The sequence below is a fragment of the Lepisosteus oculatus genome, chromosome 6 (assembly GCF_040954835.1).
Source record: "Lepisosteus oculatus isolate fLepOcu1 chromosome 6, fLepOcu1.hap2, whole genome shotgun sequence".
Lineage (NCBI taxonomy): Eukaryota > Metazoa > Chordata > Actinopteri > Semionotiformes > Lepisosteidae > Lepisosteus > Lepisosteus oculatus.
Window position 1 is genome coordinate 42,331,659 of NC_090701.1, and position 22,536 is coordinate 42,354,194.

At 51.3% G+C, this 22,536-nt stretch overlaps 1 protein-coding gene across 1 annotated transcript; it reads right to left on the reverse strand.

Annotated features, from left to right (window-relative positions):
- Nucleotides 1–744: 744 nt before the first annotated feature.
- Nucleotides 745–20,834, reverse strand: ssh3 (slingshot protein phosphatase 3). The gene is made up of 17 exons (XM_069191360.1): nucleotides 20,314–20,834; nucleotides 15,631–15,708; nucleotides 14,358–14,395; nucleotides 12,689–12,863; nucleotides 11,933–12,048; nucleotides 11,564–11,632; nucleotides 10,881–10,946; nucleotides 10,216–10,404; nucleotides 9,306–9,387; nucleotides 8,612–8,740; nucleotides 8,033–8,079; nucleotides 7,763–7,909; nucleotides 7,222–7,422; nucleotides 6,486–6,669; nucleotides 3,210–3,344; nucleotides 2,653–2,781; nucleotides 745–2,255 (listed from the first exon to the last, which is right to left on the reverse strand). Exons 2-17 carry the CDS (start codon nucleotides 15,691–15,693, stop codon nucleotides 1,899–1,901), a joined length of 2,127 nt encoding a protein of 708 aa, XP_069047461.1. The 5' UTR covers nucleotides 15,694–15,708; nucleotides 20,314–20,834; the 3' UTR covers nucleotides 745–1,898.
- Between the last annotated feature and the right edge of the window lie 1,702 nt (nucleotides 20,835–22,536).

The following is a 22,536-nucleotide window of genomic DNA, read 5'->3' on the forward strand; positions in this document are numbered from 1 at the left end:
GAAGTCCCTCTTAATGCAAAGTCCTCAAGAAGGACTGAAAACGTGATTGACCATCTAGTGATCCACTGTCCTCAGTGGGGGGTCTCGAGAGGTCCACTGCAAACCAGAAGAGAAGGGGAGGGGGATCGAACCACTGCCTCAGACAAGGGACCCAAACCGCTGCTCTCACTGGTCCAATATAGCGCCCTCCGTTGGGCACTGCTGTTCTTGGGAGTGTGCTCCCAGCCCCCTCTGCACGTGCGATAACACACCCACGACACAATCTTACAAGATGCACAAACCCCCAGTAAACAACATCTAGATGCTGAAACCCTCCAGAAGTATCTGGTGCTCCAGAGGCCTGCTGATTGCCTGGGAATGTCAGAGAAACATGCGAGTCAGAGATATAGAGTGTCAGGGAAATAAGGGAGTCAGAGAATCGAGAGTCTGAGAAAACAAAAGAGTCAGAGAAACTAGAGAGTCAGAAAAATAAGTGTTAGAGAAAATAAGAGTCAGGGAAACAAGTTTCAGAGAAAAAAAGAGAGAAATAAGAGTGTGCGGATGCAGAGTGTTTTCTGCCTGTCGTGTGTGAGGTACCAATCGCTCAGTCACTCGAACACGCAGTACAGACCTGCTTGTACCAGTGCTTCAGAATAACCCAACAATCATGACCAGACTGCAACAAATCTGCACAGACTGCTCTGACAGGGACGGATGAAAGACACTATATAACCAACCAGCAAGCTCTTGAAAACTGTCCAACAATAAGATTTTAAAAAGTAACTTTATAATTTCACAGTTACAGTATAAACAGAGTGTACATACAGCATACAATATCTTCATTGAAAAAGGATTAATACAGCATGTGGAACAATACAGTGCAGTATAGACAGGGCCCTTCAGCTCTGCGCCCAGTGCTGTATCGCAGACAGGCCGCCCAGTCACTGTCCAGTGCTGTATCGCAGGCAGGCCGCCCAGTCACTGTCCAGTGCTGTATCGCAGGCAGGCCGCCCAGTCACTGCCCAGTGCTGTATCAGTGACAGGATATAGACAGTCACTGTCCAGTGCTGTATCAGACACAGGCCGGTCAGTGACTGTCCCGTGCTTAATCAGAGAAAGGCTGGTTAGTTGCTGTCATATGGTGGTCAATGTCCAAAAAGCACTGAATACATTAATACAGGCATGAACAGTCCCAGTGTCTGGAGTAAACCGATTCAGATACGAGCACAGTCCCAGTGTCTGGATTTAACACTTAAACTCACTGGCCAGTGAGGACAAACACGGGAGTCAAAGGCCATAGTTATACAGTAATAATAACTGGAAAAGAAGACGATTTCAACTCCATCACCTCCGAAATGAAATAAAGTATTCTCCCAAATACCAAAGTAGAATTAAAAAATACTTTAAAATTTAAAAAAGTGAACATTGCATAGTATTCTCATTAGAGAGTGAACACTGACTGTACATAAGCATTCCCACTTGAGAGAGGAGCTCTTGGGCCATTTCTCAGGACCTTAGTCTCCCTTCCTTCCACTCCCTCTCCTGTCTCCTCTCTTCCACTCCAGTTCCCATTCCTCTCTTCCTCCCTACATCTATCTACTCTCCTTCCTCTCCGTCTTTCCCTCCCCCTCCCCCTCTCTCTCCCTCAGCTCCTCCCCCTGCCCCCTCAGCTCCTCCCTCTGTCCCCAGCCCCTCCCCCAGCCCCTCCCCTCTCTCAATCCTTTAATCTCTCCCTCAGCTCCTCCCTCTGCCCCCCTCCCTCCCACTCTCCCTCAGCTCCTCCTACTCCCCCTCAGCTCCTCCCCAAGCCCCTCCCCCTCTCTCTCAACCCTTATCCCTGCCTCTCTCTCTCCCTCAGCCCCTCCCCCTGCCCCTCTCCCTCCCTATATGCCCCCCCCTCAGCCCCTCCACCACCCCTTTCACTCTCTATCCCTCTGTTCCTCCTCTGCAGTACCTCCACCTGTCTCACCCTCTGTCCTGCCCACTGCCTCTCCTCTTGTCTCACTCTCTGACGACCCCTCTGCCTCTCCCCTAGTCTCACGCTCTGTCCCTGCCCCACTCTTGCTCCCTGCCTCTCCCTCCGTCTCTTCAGTATTCAAGGTTGAGAAATGCGGCTCCTCTCCTCTTTGCCCCTCCCCTGCTGTGCTGTGCTCCAATTGGCTGCGGGGCTCGGGTGACACGTCCACATGTCTCTGCTGTACCAAGACCCGCCTCCTCGCACTGTCTGCCCGGGACCGCCTCCTCGCCGCTGGAGACCGGCGCTGATGGAGAGCTATCTGTACAGACATTATCACACACAACCCGGGTCACACTGAGCTTGAGAAAAGAATGTCAAAACCAAAATGTATTTAGACTGACAAAGTTAACAATAATCCAGGTGGAAATTTTGAATCAATGAACTGCAACACAATGTTCTGATGACCCCGGTTAAGCCACTCGCACTGGTTCTAGGATCGATAAGCTTGACTTTAAATACTACACACAGTTAGACAGACTGCCAAAACACACAGACGACAAGAACTGAGAGTTTGATATGGCGCACACACTGCTAGAAACAAAGACACACCCACTGCCAGATACAAAGACACACCCACTGCCAGAGAAAACTGACAAACACAATGGGAAACAGACACAGGCAGGCATACAAGCAGACAGGAAATGGAGTCCACTGACCTCTCTGTTCTCTGTCTCTTCTTTCTCCTCTTGCTCTTCATCCAGCACACTGATGGACTGCATGAGGGAGAGCAGGTTCATTCTCCCACTGCGACTAGGGCTCGGCACAGTCGGACTCAGCACTGCAGACTGAAAGAGAGGGGTTAATACAGTCCAGACACACTGACTGGACACTACAGTACATTAACACTGCACTGAGAGAGAGGGGTTAATACAGTCCAGACACACTGACTGGACACTACAGTACATGAACACTGCACTGAGAGAGAGGGGTTAATACAGTCCAGGCACACTGACTGGACACTACAGTACATTAACACTGCACTGAGAGAGAGGGGTTAATACAGTCCAGACACACTGACTGGACACTACAGTACATGAACACTGCACTGAGAGAGAGGGGTTAATATAGTCCAGGCACACTGACTGGACACTACAGTACATTAACACTGCACTGAGAGAGAGGGGTTAATACAGTCCGGACACACTGACTGGACACTACAGGACATTAACACTGCACTGAGAGAGAGGGGTTAATACAGTCCGGACACACTCACCTCTCTTCCCTGTATCTCAGGCTCCTCCACAGTGATATTGGGAGAGAGGTAGTTGTAGGGTCCACCAGTGTCCCCTGAGACAGGATCGCTGGAGTCCTGAGGTGGTTCGCTCTGAGTGGCGATGTCAGTGAACACCTGGGACAGAGGCCACAAGACAGAACAGGCTCAATCCCTGAGTGCATCATGACAGAGACAGGGAGGAGAGTGAATGGAAGAGAGAGGAGTTGATAGACATTTCACCCAGCGATGCCCGAGCCAAACCCCGTAGCCCTATGCCTACTGCTACCTCATCGTCACACAATTTGACAACTGGGAACTGAGGACAGGGACACACAGAGCTCCTGTCCTCTGGTCTGTCAGGCTGGAGGAACTGAGGACAGGGACACACAGAGCTCCTGTCCTCTGGTCTGTCAGGCTGGAGGAACTGAGGACAGGGACACACAGAGCTCCTGTCCTCTGGTCCGTCAGGCTGGAGGAACTGAGGACAGGGACACACAGAGCTCCTGTCCTCTGGTCTGTCAGGCTGGTGGAAGTGAGGACAGGGACACACAGAGGTCCTGTACTCTGTTCCTGATTCGCATGTCCCTCAGACTGGAGGAACTGAGGACAGAGACACACAGAGCTCCTGTGTGCTCGAAAAGAGTAGGGGTGTAACCCCAGGCCAAATTTCCCATTGGCCCTTACCAATCATGGCTTCCTAATAATCCCATCTACGAACTGGCTTCATCACTCTCCTCTCCCCCCCCCTCATAGCTGGTGTGTGGGGAGCGTTCTGGCGCACTATGGCTGCCGTCGCATCATCTAAGGTGGGGTTGCACACTGGTGGTGGTGGAGGAGAGTCTCCATTACCTGTACAGCGCTTTGAGTGGAGTGTCCAGAAAAGCGCTATATACAGTGCCTTGCGAAAGTATTCGGCCCCCTTGAACTTTTCAACCTTTTGCCACATTTCAGGCTTCAAACATAAAGATATAAATTTTTTATTTTATGTGAAGAATCACCAACAAGTGGGACACAATTGTGAAGTGGAACGAAATCTATTGGATTTTTGAAACTTTTTTAACTAATAAAAAAATGAAAAGTGGGGCGTGCAAAATTATTCGGCCCCTTTACTTTCAGTGCAGCAAACTCACTCCAGAAGTTCAGCGAGGATCTCTGAATGATCCAATGTTGTCCTAAATGACTGATGGTGATAAATAGAATCCACCTGTGTGTAATCAAGTCTCTGTATAAATGAACCTGCTCTGTGATAGTCTCAAGGTTCTGTTGAAAGCGCAGAGAGCATCATGAAGACCAAGGAACACACCAGGCAGGTCCGTAATACTGTTGTGGAGAAGTTTAAAGCCGGATTTGGATACAAAAATATTTCCCAAGCTTCAAACATCCCAAGGAGCACTGTGCAAGCGATCATCTTGAAATGGAAGGAGTATCAGACCACTGCAAATCTACCAAGACCTGGCCGTCCCTCTAAACTTTCAGCTCAGACAAGGAGAAGACTGATCAGAGATGCAGCCAAGAGGCCCATGATCACTCTGGATGAACTGCAGAGAACTACAGCTGAGGTGGGAGAGTCTGTCCATAGGACAACAATCAGTCTTGCACTGCACAAATCTGGCCTTTATGGAAGAGTGGCAAGAAGAAAGCCATTTCTCAAAGATATCCATAAAAAGTCTCGTCTAAAGTTTGCCACAAGCCACCTGGGAGACACCCCAAACATGTGGAAGAAGGTGCTCTGGTCAGATGAAACCAAAATCGAACTTTTTGGCCACAATGCAAAACGATATGTTTGGCGTAAAAGCAACACAGCTCATCACCCTCAACACACCATCCCCACTGTCAAACATGGTGGTGGCAGCATCATGGTTTGGGCCTGCTTTTCTTCAGCAGGGACAGGGAAGATGGTTAAAATTGAGGGGAAGATGGATGCAGCCAAATACAGGACCATTCTGGATGAAAACCTGTTGGAGTCTGCAAAAGACCTGAAACTGGGACGGAGATTTATCTTCCAACAAGACAATGATCCCAAACATACAGCAAAATCTACAAAGGAATGGTTCACAAATAAACGTATCCAGGTGTTTGAATGGCCAAGTCAAAGTCCAGACCTGAATCCAATCGAGAATCTGTGGAAAGAGCTGAAAACTGCTGTTCACAAACGCTCTCCATCCAACCTCACTGAGCTCGAGCTGTTTTGCAAGGAAGAATGGGCAAGAATTTCAGTCTCTCGATGTGCAAAACTGATAGAGACATACCCCAAGCGACTTGCAGCTTTAATCGCAGCAAAAGGTGGCTCTACAAAGTATTAACGCAAGGGGGCCGAATAATTTTGCACGCCCCACTTTTCATTTTTTTATTAGTTAAAAAAGTTTCAAAAATCCAATAGATTTCGTTCCACTTCACAATTGTGTCCCACTTGTTGGTGATTCTTCACATAAAATAAAAAAATTATATCTTTATGTTTGAAGCCTGAAATGTGGCAAAAGGTTGAAAAGTTCAAGGGGGCCGAATACTTTCGCAAGGCACTGTAAGTGTAAGCAATTAATTATTATTAAATCTTCACAAATGTGGAAGAACTCTGAAATACAGTGCTGTATTTCAAACTGAGCGAACAAATGTTGCAGAGATCGAGGATCCTGGGATAGCAATACTCCAGCCAAATGTTCTCTAAAGGCTCCAAGGTTGGGTAATATAAAACACAGGGGATTGTGGGAAACTGCGGCTCCTCTGGTACTTTAGCGTTGTAAAAGTATAGCTGTATATGGGCTCTGTATATAACAAAACCTTCTAGACGGCAAACGCCACTCTTATAACACCACCAGTCGCCAGCAATAGTGGCCCTCATCACAGCTTGTCTGTTCGTTACTGTCTCAATGGGGGACTCATTAACTCCCACAAGTCCCATTATCCCATGAGCACATGGCATGACGTGACATTTCTCGCCCTGTTCCCACTTCGTCTGACCTCGCGGCCGGAGACAGAGTGGTCACAAACCCGGTAAAGTCCAGGCGAATAAGCAGGCCGCAATAGAACCGTACCCACTCGGTGTCGCGCTTCCGCGCAGATGGGTGTCGAAGGGCATGATGGGACGGCCGCATGGAGGCAAAATGGATGAGGGCAATTTGAAATAAGAAATTCAAAAAAATGCCCCAGAACGGTTACCGAGAGTTACACAGTGGGGTTGAGGAAAGGGCAGGGTTGTCACGAGACCCCCCTCCCCCCTCCCCCCGTCTCAACTCAAGGACACGCAGACGAGCCACACGACGATCGGGCTGCCCTTACCTCGCCGTCTCCCTCGTTCTCCGGGCCCTTCTCCTCCTCCAACTCCCCCTCCCCCTCACTCTCTCTGTCCTTCTCCACCTCCCCCTCCTCTTCGCTCTCGGAGTCGCTGCCTTCCCCGCCCTGCAGGGGGAGCCCTCTCATCTCCCGAGACTTCCTCCTCCAGAGGGCGCTGTGGCGCTGCTTGCTGAGGGGAGAAACGGGGCAACAGAGGTGCTGACACAGTGCAGATTCACAGACAGGAAACTGGGACAGGCCGCAGTGTGAGGCCATACAGTACAGCAGGCATCGTATCTTTATATTCCTACATGACGATATGACGTTCAGAGACGTTGTGCTCCTGTTGTTTTTATGCCCAGCTACCAAAATTTCCCTTTAGCTGTAAAATTCCATATTAAGCGAATTTAATCACGCACAGTAGAGAGATTAAATGAAGCAATCGTCTCACTAACAACTAATGCTCCAGAAGTGCCACCTGGGCATCATCTTTGGTCTGCAAATCACGTACCGCGGCCGACTGCAGCCCGAAACCAACGGTATAGGCTTTTACAGCGCATTTTGAATGGCTACATCTGTACTTCCAGGGCTGTGCATCTGATGATACAGTATACAAACACGATACTTAGCACACAAGTAAACAGTGACTCAAGATATTGCACAGCAGATTCTTTAAATATCTGAGACATTTTAAAAGAGAGTATCTAACGAAGCAGAAAGTCATGCTACAAACACAGCTCACCTGGCCTGCAGAATCCCACTGTAGGTGGCCAACTGCTTGAGGAAGCCTGCGTTGGGCTGGACGATGGGCCTCCTCTCTCGGATGTGGCCCAGGGTGTCCTCGAGTGACCAGCCATACTCCTTCATCACAAATGCCACCACTGTGGAGGCTGAACGGCTCACCCCCATCTTACAGTGAACCAGAACCCTGCTGCCCGCGATCCTGATAGAGAGATCGGTATATAACACTGCACTGAGAGAGAGGGGTTAATACAGTCCAGACACACTGACTGGACACTACAGGACATTAACACTGCACTGAGAGAGGGGTTAATACAGTCCAGACACACTGACTGGACACTACAGTACATTAACACTGCACTGAGAGAGAGGGGTTAATACAGTCCAGACACACTGACTGGACACTACAGGACATTAACACTGCACTGAGAGAGAGGGGTTAATACAGTCCAGACACACTGGACACTACAGTACATTAACACTGAACTGAGAGAGAGAGGCGTTAATACTACAGTACATTAGAATACATGTCAGTACTCTACCTAGCTCTGTGGATGAAGTGGTAGGTGTTGTTCCAGTGAGACAGGAGGTCTGTGGTCTCTACATCATACACTCGGATGTTGAGGTAGGTGAATGTCTCTGGAAAGAAGTTGTCTATTTCTCTTGTTACGTTCAGTATGTATCCCACACTGTCAACACACAGTACACAACTATCAATGCACAATGCACACTGTTACTAACACACTGTCAATGTCCATCATTCCAGAGCTGCACGGCGATGTGTGAAGTGTCGGGCTTTGATTGATCTTTACCCGTTTTTCTGTAGCTCTTCAAAATTGGCCGCATTCCATTCTGACCCCTGTAACAATAAGATGATGTCAAAATCAGACTTTTACAGAAACACCCCCTTTTCCTCTCTTAAACCCCAGAGTGAGTGTGTGACGGCTTACAAGCTTACGAGACGCCCCTGACAGCCCCAGTGTGAGGATGAGGGAGACACCCCAGGGTGAGGATAAGAGACGCCCCTGACAGCCCCAGTGTGAGGATGAGGGAAACGCCCCAGGGTGAGGATAAGAGACGCCCCAGGGTGAGGATAAGAGACGCCCCAGGGCGAGGATGAGGGAGACGCCCCTGACAGCCCCAGTGTGAGGATGAGGGAGACACCCCAGTGTGAGGATAAGAGACGCCCCTGACAGCCCCAGTGTGAGGATGAGAGAGACACCCCAGTGTGAGGATAAGAGACGCCCCAGGGTGAGGATAAGGGAGACGCCCCAGGGCGAGGATAAGGGAGACGCCCCAGGGCGAGGATAAGGGAGACGCCCCAGGGCGAGGATAAGGGAGACGCCCCAGGGCGAGGATAAGAGATGCCCCTGAGGCCCTGTGATTCTCACCAGGTACAGATAGTCGAAGATCCTGGAAGGCTTGTCCATCTGAGCCATGGTGACCATCATCTCATTATCGATGAACTCCTTGTAGTCCTTCATGTCCACACCAAGGCACTGCTCCAGGGCACAGCGCACCTGCGATCACAATCACAACAACCGAGTGAGAGAGTGCACACCCTCCATCACAAAGGCACAGCAGCCAGTCTGAACATACACAAATACAACTCCCAGGAGACACTGGGGTGCTCACGGAGTGGACATCAGTGTCTGAGGTGCTGTTATGCATTATGGGAATTGTAGTTCAGAAAACTAATGAGCTCCTGCCATCATCACACACAGGTACTAGTTGATCACTATAGTAACAATTACAAGAGCGATGGCAATAATCATACTTCCCTTGAGAATCAATCTGGTATTCATCAAGTTTAAAATGAAAGTGACAAGTTGATAAGTTATTCAGTCCTTTCAGCCTGCAAGTACATCTTAAATTGCCCCCCCCGGGGATGAATAAAGTATTTTGAATTGAATTTACACTTGTCTGTATTAAATGTCATCTGTCAGGTGTTTGACCACTTTTGAATTTGTATTTAAGTCTAAATCAGAGGCAGGTGAGTCTCTGACAGAGAGACAGACACTCCAGCAGAGGCAGGTGAGTCTCTGACAAAGAGACACCCCAGAGGCAGGTGAATCTCTGACAGACCTGTTTGGAAGTGATGTTCTCCAGGTCCTCTTTCCACATGATCTCTCTGAGCTGAGACTTAATCCTCCTCTCCATCATTGCTCTAGAATACAACACCATCATTAATACAGTACAGACACAGACTGCATCATCTGTCTAGAATATAAGCATTCTCTACCATCAGTACAGACACTGACTGGACACTACAGGACATTAACACTGCACTGAGAGAGAGAGGGGTTAATACAGTTCAGACACACTGACTGACATTAACACCAGCAGCCATATCACACTGCAGCTCCCATCTGGTAAACCCACTGAAGTTCAGCAGGTGTGAGCCTGGTCAGTACCTGGATGGAGACTCCTGGGAGTAGTAAGGCTGCTGCTGGAAGAGGTGTTAGTGGGGCCAGCAGGGGGCGCTCACCCTGCGGTCCATGTGGGTCCTAATGCCCCAGTATAGTGACGGGGACACTTTACTGTAAAAAGGCGCCATCGTTCGGATGAGAGATAAAACAGAGGTCCTGACTCTCTGTGGTCATTAAAAATCCCAGGGCGTTTCTCGTAAAGAATAGGGGTGTAACCCAGGGCTCCTGGTCATATTTCTCCCTGGTCTTTACCAATCATGGCCTCCTAATAATCCCCATCACTTCATCACTCTGCTCTCCTCCCCACTGAGAGCTGGAGTGTGGTGAGCGTACTGGTGCATCATCCAGGTGGGGCTGCACATTGGTGGTGGTGGAGAGGATCCCCATTACCTGTAAAGAGCTTTGAGTGGAGTGTCCAGAAAAGCGCTATATAATGTTAGGATTATTTATCATTATGCTAGTACTTATTATTATTAAACTAGAACCTTCGAGTAGCAGTGTTTCACGGACGGAGCATGGCAATCCATGTATTTGTACCCATTCTTGACCTGTCTGCCCCCACTGACCTGTCTCCCTCTCGGCAGTAGTCCCGGCGCACAGACTCCAGATCGGTCATGGCGTTCCACTCGTGGATGCAGTGCCTGTCCGAGCCGAGCCGCATCCTGTAGTGCTGGGCCCAGTCCAGCCCGGAGCCCGGAATGACAGAGCCGATCACTGCACTCTCACAGCAGCGGTGCAGAGCCTGGAGGACGGACCTGCGACAGACAACGTGCCTCGGGAGTGAGGAGGAGACTGAAGGAGAGAGACCGACACTGCACAGGAACAGAGGCAGAGCTCAGGCAGTCCAGCAGTGAAACAGAGACACAGACACAGAGAGCTCGACACACAGAGACATCCAGCACAGACAAGCAGACTCAAGGTACAGACAAACACAGATGCTCAGACTGGACAGATAAATAGACAGACAGTATGGACTGAGAGATAGAGAGACTGAGAGAGACAGTATGGACAGAGAGACTGAGACAGACAGTATGGACAGAGAGACAGACAGTATGGACAGAGAGACTGAGAGAGACAGTATGGACAGAGAGACAGACAGTATGGACAGAGAGACTGAGAAACAGACAGACAATATGGACAGAGAGACTGAGAAACACACAGACAGTATGGACAGTATTGCCTGAGAGACAGTATGGACAGTATCGACTGAGAGATAGACACATTAACTCACCACATGGTCTGTATTGACACGGGTTTGAAGATCCTGGTCTCTTCTGCTGACACCACACTGAAGCCGCTGAGAGAGCAGAAGAGAGAGGAAAGGAAGTTGTTGTCCTTCACTGTTCTTGTTGTTGTTTCAGTTTAGGCAGAAATACCTGATCTGAAATTCCAATCTGAAACCTGAGCGACTCTCAGAATGCATTTTCTTCAACACACACACGGTGCTGACTCTGCTCCAGAAACCTGTGACAGTGAATGTAAAACCTGGACTGGATTCCAATGCTGTACACTGGGAGTGTGGCCAACAACCCTGTAAAACCTGGACTGGACTGCAATGCTGTGCACTGGGAATCGGATTGACAATGTTGTAAATCCTGGACTGGATCGGACTGCTGTGCACTGGGAATCTGATTGACAGTGCTGTAAATCCTGGACTAGATCGGACTGGTGTGCACTGGGAATCGGATTGACAATGTTGTAAAAACTGCAGTAGATCAGACTGCTGTGCAATGAGAGTCTGATAGAATTCTCCAGTTTTAACAGAAAGTTATGTTTGCTCTGGGGCAGACTATTTTGAATAGGCCCAGAAGACGTCACTATTCATTAAATTTATCAGATAAACTGCCAGGAGAATTTAAATTACACTGAGTATTTGGTTAGAATAATGTCCCTGTGGGACAAGAGCCATCTTACCCGTCTCCATCCAGATACACCTGCGTGTCGCTCCAGATCGGCAGGACAAGACCGATAGTGCAGTCATCACTGAGGGAGAAAGACACTGCTGTCACACAGACAGACGCACAGACAGCACAGACAGCACAGACGCACAGACCCACAGACGCACAGACGCACAGACGCACAGACGCACAGACGCACAGACGCACAGACGCACAGACGCACAGACAGCACAGACAGCACAGACAGCACAGACAGCACAGACAGCACAGACGCACAAACACAGAGAAACACACTCAGGACAGCAAAGAGGGACAGAGACAAACGTAGGACAACATACAGAGAAGTGTGCAGGACAGCACTGACACAAAACAGTACTGTTGGTACCTATCAGTCTTGAGGAAGTCCATTCCCAAAAGGAGGTTCTCACATTTTCGGGAGAGAGTAGAAACAACCAAGAGATACCTTACACGGACTGGACTGACTGACTCCAACTGTACAGCCTGAGAGAGAGAGAGAGAGAGAGAGGTTAATACAGTCCAGACACACTGACTGGACACTACAGGACATTAACACTGCACTGAGAGAGAGGGGTTAATACAGTACAGACACACTGACTGGACACTACAGGACATTAACACTGCACTGAGAGAGAGGGGTTAATACAGTCCAGACACACCGACTGGACACTACAGGACATTAACACTGCACTGAGAGAGAGGGGTTAATACAGTCCAGACACACTGACTGGACACTACAGGACATTAACACTGCACTGAGAGAGAGGGGTTAATACAGTCCAGACACACTGACTGGACACTACAGGACATTAACACTGCACTGAGAGAGAGGGGTTAATACAGTCCAGACACACTGACTGGACACTACAGGACATGAACACTGCACTGAGAGAGAGGGGTTAATACAGTCCAGACACACTGACTGGACACTCCAGGACATTAACACTGCACTGAGAGAGAGGGGTTAATACAGTCCAGACACACTGACTGGACACTCCAGGACATTAACACGGCAGCAGGAGAGTAAAAAGATCAGCTTCAACATGTTGTCAGGAAGTTGCAGCCTATTATGAGTATAAGACAGAGGGGTGAAAGAAACTGCGTGAGGGAGTCAGAGTCTCACCAGTTTCAGTTTGTCCTCTGGCCGCAGTAGCGCAATCATGGCCTCCAGGTGTCGCTGCTGAGCGCCAGAGCGCCCGCCTGTGGGGCAGGGCCTGGACAAACGGGTGATTTCATCATCTGGCTCCTCCCCTTCATCAAGGAGAAGGACCGCCCCCTTAACCAGAGCAAAGCTCTCCCTGAAAGAACAAAGCCCATCGATACGCTACACGGAAACAAAAATACAACAGCTCACTTACATGACCACCCTGATCAATGATATCCGCCACAGCTGACCTGGGGAGTAATGTATCCCCAGTCTCCTGGGTCAATCACACCCAATCTGTCGTCCCTGAAGTTCCCCCTTATTCCACTTGGTGCAGCAGTTTCTCTCTCCTTCCCCTGACCTGTGTGCAGTGGAGCTGCTGGTGCAGGAGGGGGCTGTGTGTCTCCCAGGTGGGGCCACTGGTGCAGGAGGGGGCTGTGTGTCTCCCAGGTGGGGCTGCTGGTGCAGGAGGGGGCTGTGTGTCTCCCAGGTGGGGCTGCTGGTGCAGGAGGGGGCTGTGGGTCTCCCAGGTGGGGCTGCTGGTGCAGGAGGGGGCTGTGTGTCTCCCAGGTGGGGCTGCTGGTGCAGGAGGGGGCTGTGTGTCTCCCAGGTGGAGCTGCTGGTGCAGGAGGGGGCTGTGTGTCTCCCAGGTGGGGCCACTGGTGCAGGAGGGGGCTGTGTGTCTCCCAGGTGGGGATACTGGTGCAGGAGGGGGCTGTGTGTCTCCCAGGTGGGGCCACTGGTGCAGGAGGGGGCTGTGTGTCTCCCAGGTGGGGCTGCTGGTGCAGGAGGGGGCTGTGGGTCTCCCAGGTGGGGCTGCTGGTGCAGGAGGGGGCTGTGTGTCTCCCAGGTGGGGCTGCTGGTGCAGGAGGGGGCTGTGTGTCTCCCAGGTGGAGCTGCTGGTGCAGGAGGGGGCTGTGTGTCTCCCAGGTGGGGCCACTGGTGCAGGAGGGGGCTGTGTGTCTCCCAGGTGGGGATACTGGTGCAGGAGGGGGCTGTGTGTCTCCCAGGTGGGGATACTGGTGCAGGAGGGGGCTGTGTGTCTCCCAGGTGGGGCCACTGGTGCAGGAGGGGGCTGTGTGTCTCCCAGGTGGGGCTGCTGGTGCAGGAGGGGGCTGTGTGTCTCCCAGGTGGAGCCACTGGTGCAGGAGGGGGCTGTGTGTCTCCCAGGTGGGGATACTGGTGCAGGAGGGGGCTGTGTGTCTCCCAGGTGGGGATACTGGTGCAGGAGGGGGCTGTGTGTCTCCCAGGTGGGGCCACTGGTGCAGGAGGGGGCTGTGTGTCTCCCAGGTGGGGCCACTGGTGCAGGAGGGGGCTGTGTGTCTCCCAGGTGGGGCTTCATCTCAGTGGGGAGGAGGTGTGTCCCCCCAGTGTGTGAAGAGTTCTGGGGTGAAAGGCGCTGTGTAAAATATGATTCTCATACCAATTGGTCACTGAGATTACAGTAGGTGTGAGCAGCAGGGGGTCAGTGGCTGGACCGTCCAGCTACAACAGACTGATGCCCTGCTGCTCCCTCACACAGTGAGGCAGTGGAGTGGACCGTCCACTACAGGGCCGGGTCTGCACAACCCCCTCCCCGCGGTCAGGCACGCGCCTCTCTACCCTCGTAACGCCGAAGACGACCTGACCGAGAAAGAGCAGCTGTTACCTCTTCTGGAGTCTACCTCGTCGGGGAATCCGCTCGCCCTACAAGAAATCGACAGCACTGATCAGAACCGAGAGAGGCAGAGCTGAACCGGGCCGGGCCGGTCTCCTGCCCTGTGAGGCAGCGAAGGGTTAATGACTGAGGGAAACCTGACACCAGCACGCTACCTGAAACACGACTGACATGTTGAGACACAGCAGACTGGGAGAGAGCCTGCTGAGACACCTTAATAGTGCAGCATCCTGGAGGCACAGACACACAGGAGGAGATAGAAGAGATACAGAGCACCACTACTGAGGAACAGGAGAAAGACAGATAAAGTACAGGACCTTAACACTGCACTGAGAGAGGGGGGTTAATACAGTCCAGACACACTGACTGGACACTACAGGACATTAACACTGCACTGAGAGAGAGGGGTTGATACAGTCCAGACACATTGACTGGACACTCCAGTACATTAACACTGCACTGAGAGAGAGGGGTTAATACAGTCCAGACACACTGACTGGACACTACAGTACATTAACACTGCACTGAGAGAGAGGGGTTAATACAGTCCAGACACACTGACTGGACACTACAGGACATTAACACTGCACTGAGAGAGGGGTTAATACAGTCCAGACACACTGACTGGACACTACAGTACATTAACACTGCACTGAGAGAGAGGGGTTAATACAGTCCAGACACACTGACTGGACACTACAGTACATTAACACTGCACTGAGAGAGAGGGGTTAATACAGTACAGACACACCGACTGGACACTACAGTACATTAACACTGCACTGAGAGAGAGGGGTTAATACAGTACAGACACACTGACTGGACACTACAGTACATTAACACTGCACTGAGAGAGAGGGGTTAATACAGTACAGACACACCGGCTGGACACTACAGTACATTAACACTGCACTGAAAGAGAAATTAATAAAGCAGATGTACCACTGCCACCAGTGCAATTAGCACTTCTGCTACTACTACCAGTGTAACTCACCGCAACTACTAGAGCTAATGCAACATGTGCTTATGCAACTACCGTAGTGCTCTGAGTGCTGCTGCCTGTGGTTAATGTTGCAAACACTTGCAGAAGAGATGCTGTCAGGCACAGCAGCTCATAGGAGCAGCAAGACTCAGGGAGGTCAGCACAGTCCCCGCCCAAGACGAGGAAGAGGAAGAGGAAGAGGAGAGGGGAAAGAGGAACTGGCAGGAGCAGAAGATGCTGGAGGAGGGGAGGGAGGAAGGCTGAGGAGGAGGAGTCACTGACCTTGGCGGTGGGGCCGCTGGCTGTGTTTGCTGATGGAGACCTGTGCAAGGTCAGCAGAGCCATCCCGCGGAGACGGCGCTGCCAATGCAAATCATTCACAGCGTCACAATTCACACCAAGACCCCGTCATTCAAAACGTCACAATCTACACTGACAGCCCATCAACTCACACCAACACCCCGTCATTCACAACATCGCAATCTACACTGACAGCCCATCAACTCACACCAACACCCCGTCATTCACAACATCGCAATCTACACTGACAGCCCATCAACTCACACCAACACCCCGTCATTCACAACGTCTCAATCTACACTGACAGCCCATCAACTCACACCAACACCCCGTCATTCACAACATCGCAATCTACACTGACAGCCCATCAACTCACACCAACACCCTGTCATTCACAACATCGCAATCTACACTGACAGCCCATCAACTCACACCAACACCCCGTCATTCACAACATCGCAATCTACACTGACAGCCCATCAACTCACACCAACACCCCGTCATTCACAACATCGCAATCTACACTGACAGCCCATCAACTCACACCAACACCCCGTCATTCACAACATCGCAATCTACACTGACAGCCCATCAACCCACACCAACACCCCGTCATTCACAACGTCTCAATCTACACTGACAGCCCATCAACTCACACCAACACCCCGTCATTCACAACATCGCAATCTACACTGACAGCCCATCAACTCACACCAACACCCTGTCATTCACAACATCGCAATCTACACTGACAGCCCATCAACTCACACCAACACCCCGTCATTCACAACGTCACAATCTAGACTGACAGCCCATCAACTCACACCAACACCCCGTCATTCACAACGTCACAATCTACACCAACACCCCATCATTCACATCACAACTCACACCAACACCCCGTCATTCACAACGTCACAATCTACACCAACACCCCATCATTCACATCACAACTCACACCAACACCCCGTCATTCACAACGTCACAATCTACACCAACACCCCATCATTCACATCACAACTCACACCAACACCCCATCATTCACAACGTCACAATCTAGACTGACAGCCCATCAACTCACACCAACACCCCGTCATTCACAACGTCACAATCTACACCAACACCCCATCATTCACATCACAACTCACACCAACACCCCATCATTCACAACGTCACAATCTAGACTGACAGCCCATCAACTCACACCAACACCCCGTCATTCACAACGTCACAATCTACACCAACACCCCATCATTCACAATGTCACAATCTACACTGACAGCCCATCAACTCACACCAACACCCTGTCATTCACAACATCACAACTCACACCAACACCCCATCACTCACAACGTCACAATCTACACTGACAGCCCATCAACTCACACCAACACCCCGTCATTCACAACATCACAACTCACACCAACACCCCATCACTCACAACGTCACAATCTACACTGACAGCCCATCAACTCACACTAACACCCCATCATTCACAACGTCACAATCTACACCAACACCCTATCATTCACAATGTCACAATCTACACTGACAGCCCTTCAACTCACACCAACAACCCGTCATTCACAACATCACAATCTACACCAACACTCCGTCATTCGCAGCCTCACAATCTACACTTGACACCCCATCATTCACAATGTCAGTTTACACAGTCTCTCACAAACAGGAACCTGGGCATGACACTGTGATACCAACCCTGCCTGCTCAGGTTCACTGAGCTACACAACTGGCACCCTGACCCCCACACAGAGACCGATAGCCTGGAACACTGACCGACCAACACACTGACCAACAGCCTGGCACACTGATGGACCAACACACTGACCAACAGCCTGGCACACTGACCGACCAACACACTGACTAATTCTCTGGCACCCTGACACACTGACCAACAGTCTGGCACACTGACAGTCCAACACACTGACCGACCGTCTGGCACACTGACCGACCAACACACTGACCAATACTCTGGGACCCTGACACACTGACCAACAGTCTGGCACACCAACAGACCAACACACTGACTAATACTCTGGCATCCTGACACACTGACCAACAGTCTGGCACACTGACCGACCAACACACTGACCGACAGTCTGGCACACTGACCGACCAACACACTGACCGACAGTCTGGCACACTGACCGACCAACACACTGACCGACAGTCTGGGACCCTGACCAACATGCTGACCAACAGTCTGGCACACTGACGGATATCCTGTCACACTGACTGATACCCCAGCACACTGACAGACTGACATGCTGACTGATACCCCAGCACACTGACTGATACCCCAGCACACTGACAGACTGACATGCTGACTCACACCCTTGCACACTGACTGATACCCCAGCACACTGGCGGACTGACATGCTGACTGATACCCCAGCACTCTGACTGATACCCCAGCACACTGGCGGACTGACATGCTGACTGATACCCCAGCACTCTGACTGATACCCCAGCACACTGACAGACTGACATGCTGACTCACACACTGGCACACTGACTGATACCCCAGTACACTGGCGGACTGACATGCTGACCGATACCCCAGCACTCTGACTGATACCCCAGCACACTGGCGGACTGACATGCTGACTCACACCCTGGCACACCGACTGATACCCCAGCACACTGACTGATACCCCAGCACTCTGACAGACTGACATGCTGACGGATACCCCAGCACACTGACTGATACCCCAGCACACTGACGGACTGACATGCTGACTGATACCCCAGCACACTGACTGATACCCCAGCACACTGACAGACTGACATGCTGACTCACACCCTGGCACACTGACTGATACCCCAGCACACTGGCGGACTGACATGCTGACTGATACCCCAGCACTCTGACTGATACCCCAGCACACTGACGGACTGACATGCTGACTGATACCCCAGCACACTGACTGATACCCCAGCACACTGACGGACTGACATGCTGACGGATACCTCAGCACACTGACTGATACCTCAGCACACTGGCGGACTGACATGCTGACTGATACCCCAGCACACTGACTGATACCCCAGCACACTGACAGACTGACATGCTGACTGATACCCCAGCACACTGACTGATACCCCAGCACACTGACGGACTGACATGCTGACTGATACCCCAGCACACTGACAGACTGACATGCTGACTGATACCCCAGCACACTGACTGATACCCCAGCACACTGACAGACTGACATGCTGACTCACACACTGGCACACCGACTGATACCCCGGCACTCTGACTGATACCCCAGCACACTGACAGACTGACATGCTGACTCACACCCTTGCACACCGACTGATACCCCAGCACTCTGACTGATACCCCAGCACACTGACAGACTGACATGCTGACTCACACACTGGCACACTGACTGATACCCCAGCACACTGGCGGACTGACATGCTGACTGATACCCCAGCACTCTGACTGATACCCCAGCACACTGACAGACTGACATGCTGACTCACACCCTGGCACACTGACTGATACCCCAGCACACTGGCGGACTGACATGCTGACTGATACCCCAGCACTCTGACTGATACCCCAGCACACTGACGGACTGACATGCTGACTCACACACTGGCACACTGACTGATACCCCAGCACACTGGCGGACTGACATGCTGACTGATACCCCAGCACTCTGACTGATACCCCAGCACTCTGACAGACTGACATGCTGACTCACACACTGGCACACCGACTGATACCCCGGCACACTGACTGATACCCCGGCACACCGACTGATACCCCGGCACACCGACTGATACCCCGGCACACTGACTGATACCCCGGCACACCGACTGATACCCCGGCACACTGACAGACTGACATGCTGACTGATACCCCAGCACACTGACTGATACCCCAGCACACTGACAGACTGACATGCTGACTGATACCCCAGCACACTGACTGATACCCCAGCACACTGACAGACTGACATGCTGACTGATACCCCAGCACACTGACTGATACCCCAGCACACTGACGGATACCTCAGCACACTGACGGATACCCCAGCACTCTGACTGATACCCCAGCACTCTGACAGACTGACATGCTGACTCACACACTGGCACACCGACTGATACCCAGCACACTGACTGATACCCAGGCACACTGACTGACCAAAACGCTAACCAATATCCTGTCCCACTGACCAATACCCTGGCACACTGACTAACTGACATGTTAACAAACTGCATGATCGACACACTGTAACAATGATAAAGTGATACACTGATACTCTGACTGTCACACTGCCACACTTGAGTGTCACACGGACACACAGATAAACCGCCACACTGACTGACTGACACTCAGTATCACACTGACACACAGATAAACTGTCACACTGACTGAGAGACACACCGATTAACACACTCACCATCACACCGACACACAGATAAACTGTCACACTGAATGAGAGACACACCGATTAACACACTCACCATCACACCGACACACAGATGAACTCACTGGCACACTTCCTGACGGACACACAGATACACTGACTGGCACAAAGATAACACTGGCTGACACACAGATGAACTGACTGACACAGCGACACGCAGAACACACTAACACCCCGGAGAAACTACTCCCAGGCGTACCTAGAGCGCACCGCCGGTCACCGTGTTTCAGAGTCCCAGCAGCCTTCAGTAAACTTGCAGTTTCAAAACTCCTCTGGCACTAGGAAAACCGCAGCGCGGCGCGTCTGGACCAACACCCGCACACGCAGCTTGCGGGTCCGGGGACCGAGCACACGACCGGCCACCCACGGTCCCACTCGCCGCGAGCGCAGGCTCAGGTCGCCTCCGTGGGCAGCTTGCGCAGGACTCGGTCGCTCTGAGGCGCACGAAACTCTCCCTCCAGCTGCAAATTAAGGAAGTGCAGACGGAGCCTGAGACGCCGCGAAAGAGACTCCGCCGTCGCGTTCCCCAGTGCACCGACTCCCCGGGATCTGTGATCCCCCGCCTCCCCTCTCTACCCTCTACCCTCTGCCCTCTACCGTCCTCGTCGCGACACCCCCTCTGCCAGCCTGACACCCGAAATCGAGCAATGTATGTGTGAGAGCGCGTTAAAGGGGAGGGTCTGTCCCTCTGTTCGACGTTGCGAAAACCAGGAAGAAATAAACTCGGCCGAGAAAAAGTAAACATGCCCTTATTTGGCAGAGGCGGATTCCACTGCCCCTTAAAGGCGCAGCTGCTGGAATTCGGCTGGTTTGTCTGTACCTGTATGTGTATCGGCTACATCTCCTTGGGCCACGGGTGCGATAATACAGTGATGTGTGTTACAATACAATCAATAACGCGCCTCAGTACTCCTCAAAAATCAACTGTCTCAACTTGTCTCTCTCTGGACAGTGTCTACTGGACACAGTGTGACCTAGCCTATCTCTCTCTCTGGACAGTGTCTACTGGACACAGTGTGACATCAATATCCACAGCCTTTCTCTCTCTCTGTGGTTAGTGTCTACTGCACACAGTGTGACATCAATATCCACAGCCTGTCTCTCTCTGGACAGTGTCTACTCCACACAGTGTGACATCAATATCCACAGCCTGTCTCTCTCTCTGTGGTCAGTGTCTACTGCACACAGTGTAACATTAATATCCACAGCCTGTCTCTCTCTCTCTGGAAAGAGTCTACTGCACACAGTTTGACCTAGCCTGTCTCTCTCTCTCTGGACATAGTCTACTGCACACAGTGTGACCTAGCCTGTCTCTCTCTCTCTCTCTGGACAGTGTCTACTGCACACAGTGTAACATCAATATCCACAGCCTGTCTCTCTCTCTCTCTGAACAGTGTCTACTGCATACAGTGTGACCTAGCCTGTCTCTCTCTCTCTGGACAGAGTCTACTGCACGCAGTGTGACCTAGCCTGTCTCTCTCTCTCTGGACAGTGTCTACTGCACACAGTGTGACCTAGCCTGTCCCTCTGGAAGCCTGGAGCGCAGGGTCTCAGCGAGGAGCTTTATCTGCTGTGTGTGGGAGCCGTGCTGGAAGAGGCAGCCTGCTCCTGCAGAGGACACTCTGTTTCCTGGAGATAGTACAGATCTGGCTCAGTGGCCACACCCCACCAGGGACAGCGGACAGGCAGGGAAAGATGTGCAAACAGACACAAGCGCTTACAGCCACAACAGGACAGACAACTACACGGATAACTACAAGGGGGCCTGATCCAAATATCCCAGGGTCACTGACAATGTCAACCCAGCAGGAGTCTTCAGAAAATAAATCAGAGGACACAGGTGGAAACTATGTAGGAGAGCTTGCAAAACTGAGAATAGGGGGGAAACCTTTCTTTACACAAAGGGTTGTGGGAGTGTGGAACAAGCGGTCCAGCCATGGCAATGTGGCTTCTCTGAGGACCCAGCTGGAAGAGAAACCTCTAGTCATTACAGGAGGCACTTCTTTACACAAAGGGTGGGGGGGCTTGGGGGGGTGGAACAAGCTGCCCAGCCACGTTGTTGAAACGAATACCCTGATGTCTCTCTAGACGCAGCTGAAGTCTACTGACAACCAAGCAAGCTAGATGGGCTGAATGACCTCTTGTTTGTGACCTGTCTGGTCTTCTCTGGTCTTCAGAGAGACAGCAAGTGAGACTGACGAACAGCGTGACTGACAATCTACAGAAGACTGTTACAAGACTGTGGGTAGAAATCATGGAGTGGTGAACTATTTATTAATTCACATTATAAACAGAAAATCAGATGCTAACTGCAGTTCTCTTTAAAAAGTAAGAGTCATACAGCCCTTAAAGTCTGGGAGTACTGAACAGTACCTCTTACAGGCACTTGATTACCAGTACAGGGAGAAAACTGAAAAACGTA

What these genes read in the sequence shown, in the direction of transcription:
- ssh3 (XM_069191360.1), bottom strand. Translation starts at nt 15,693, where the DNA reads ATGGCTCTGCTGACCTTGCACAGGTCTCCATCAGCAAACACAGCCAGC. An exon ending in CACTTCATCCACAGAGCTAG is followed by an intron (nt 7,423 to 7,762) that starts GTAGAGTACTGA and finishes TCTCTCTATCAG; the next exon opens with GATCGCGGGCAGCAGGGTTC. An exon ending in AGTGGGATTCTGCAGGCCAG is followed by an intron (nt 6,670 to 7,221) that starts GTGAGCTGTGTT and finishes TTCTCCCCTCAG; the next exon opens with CAAGCAGCGCCACAGCGCCC.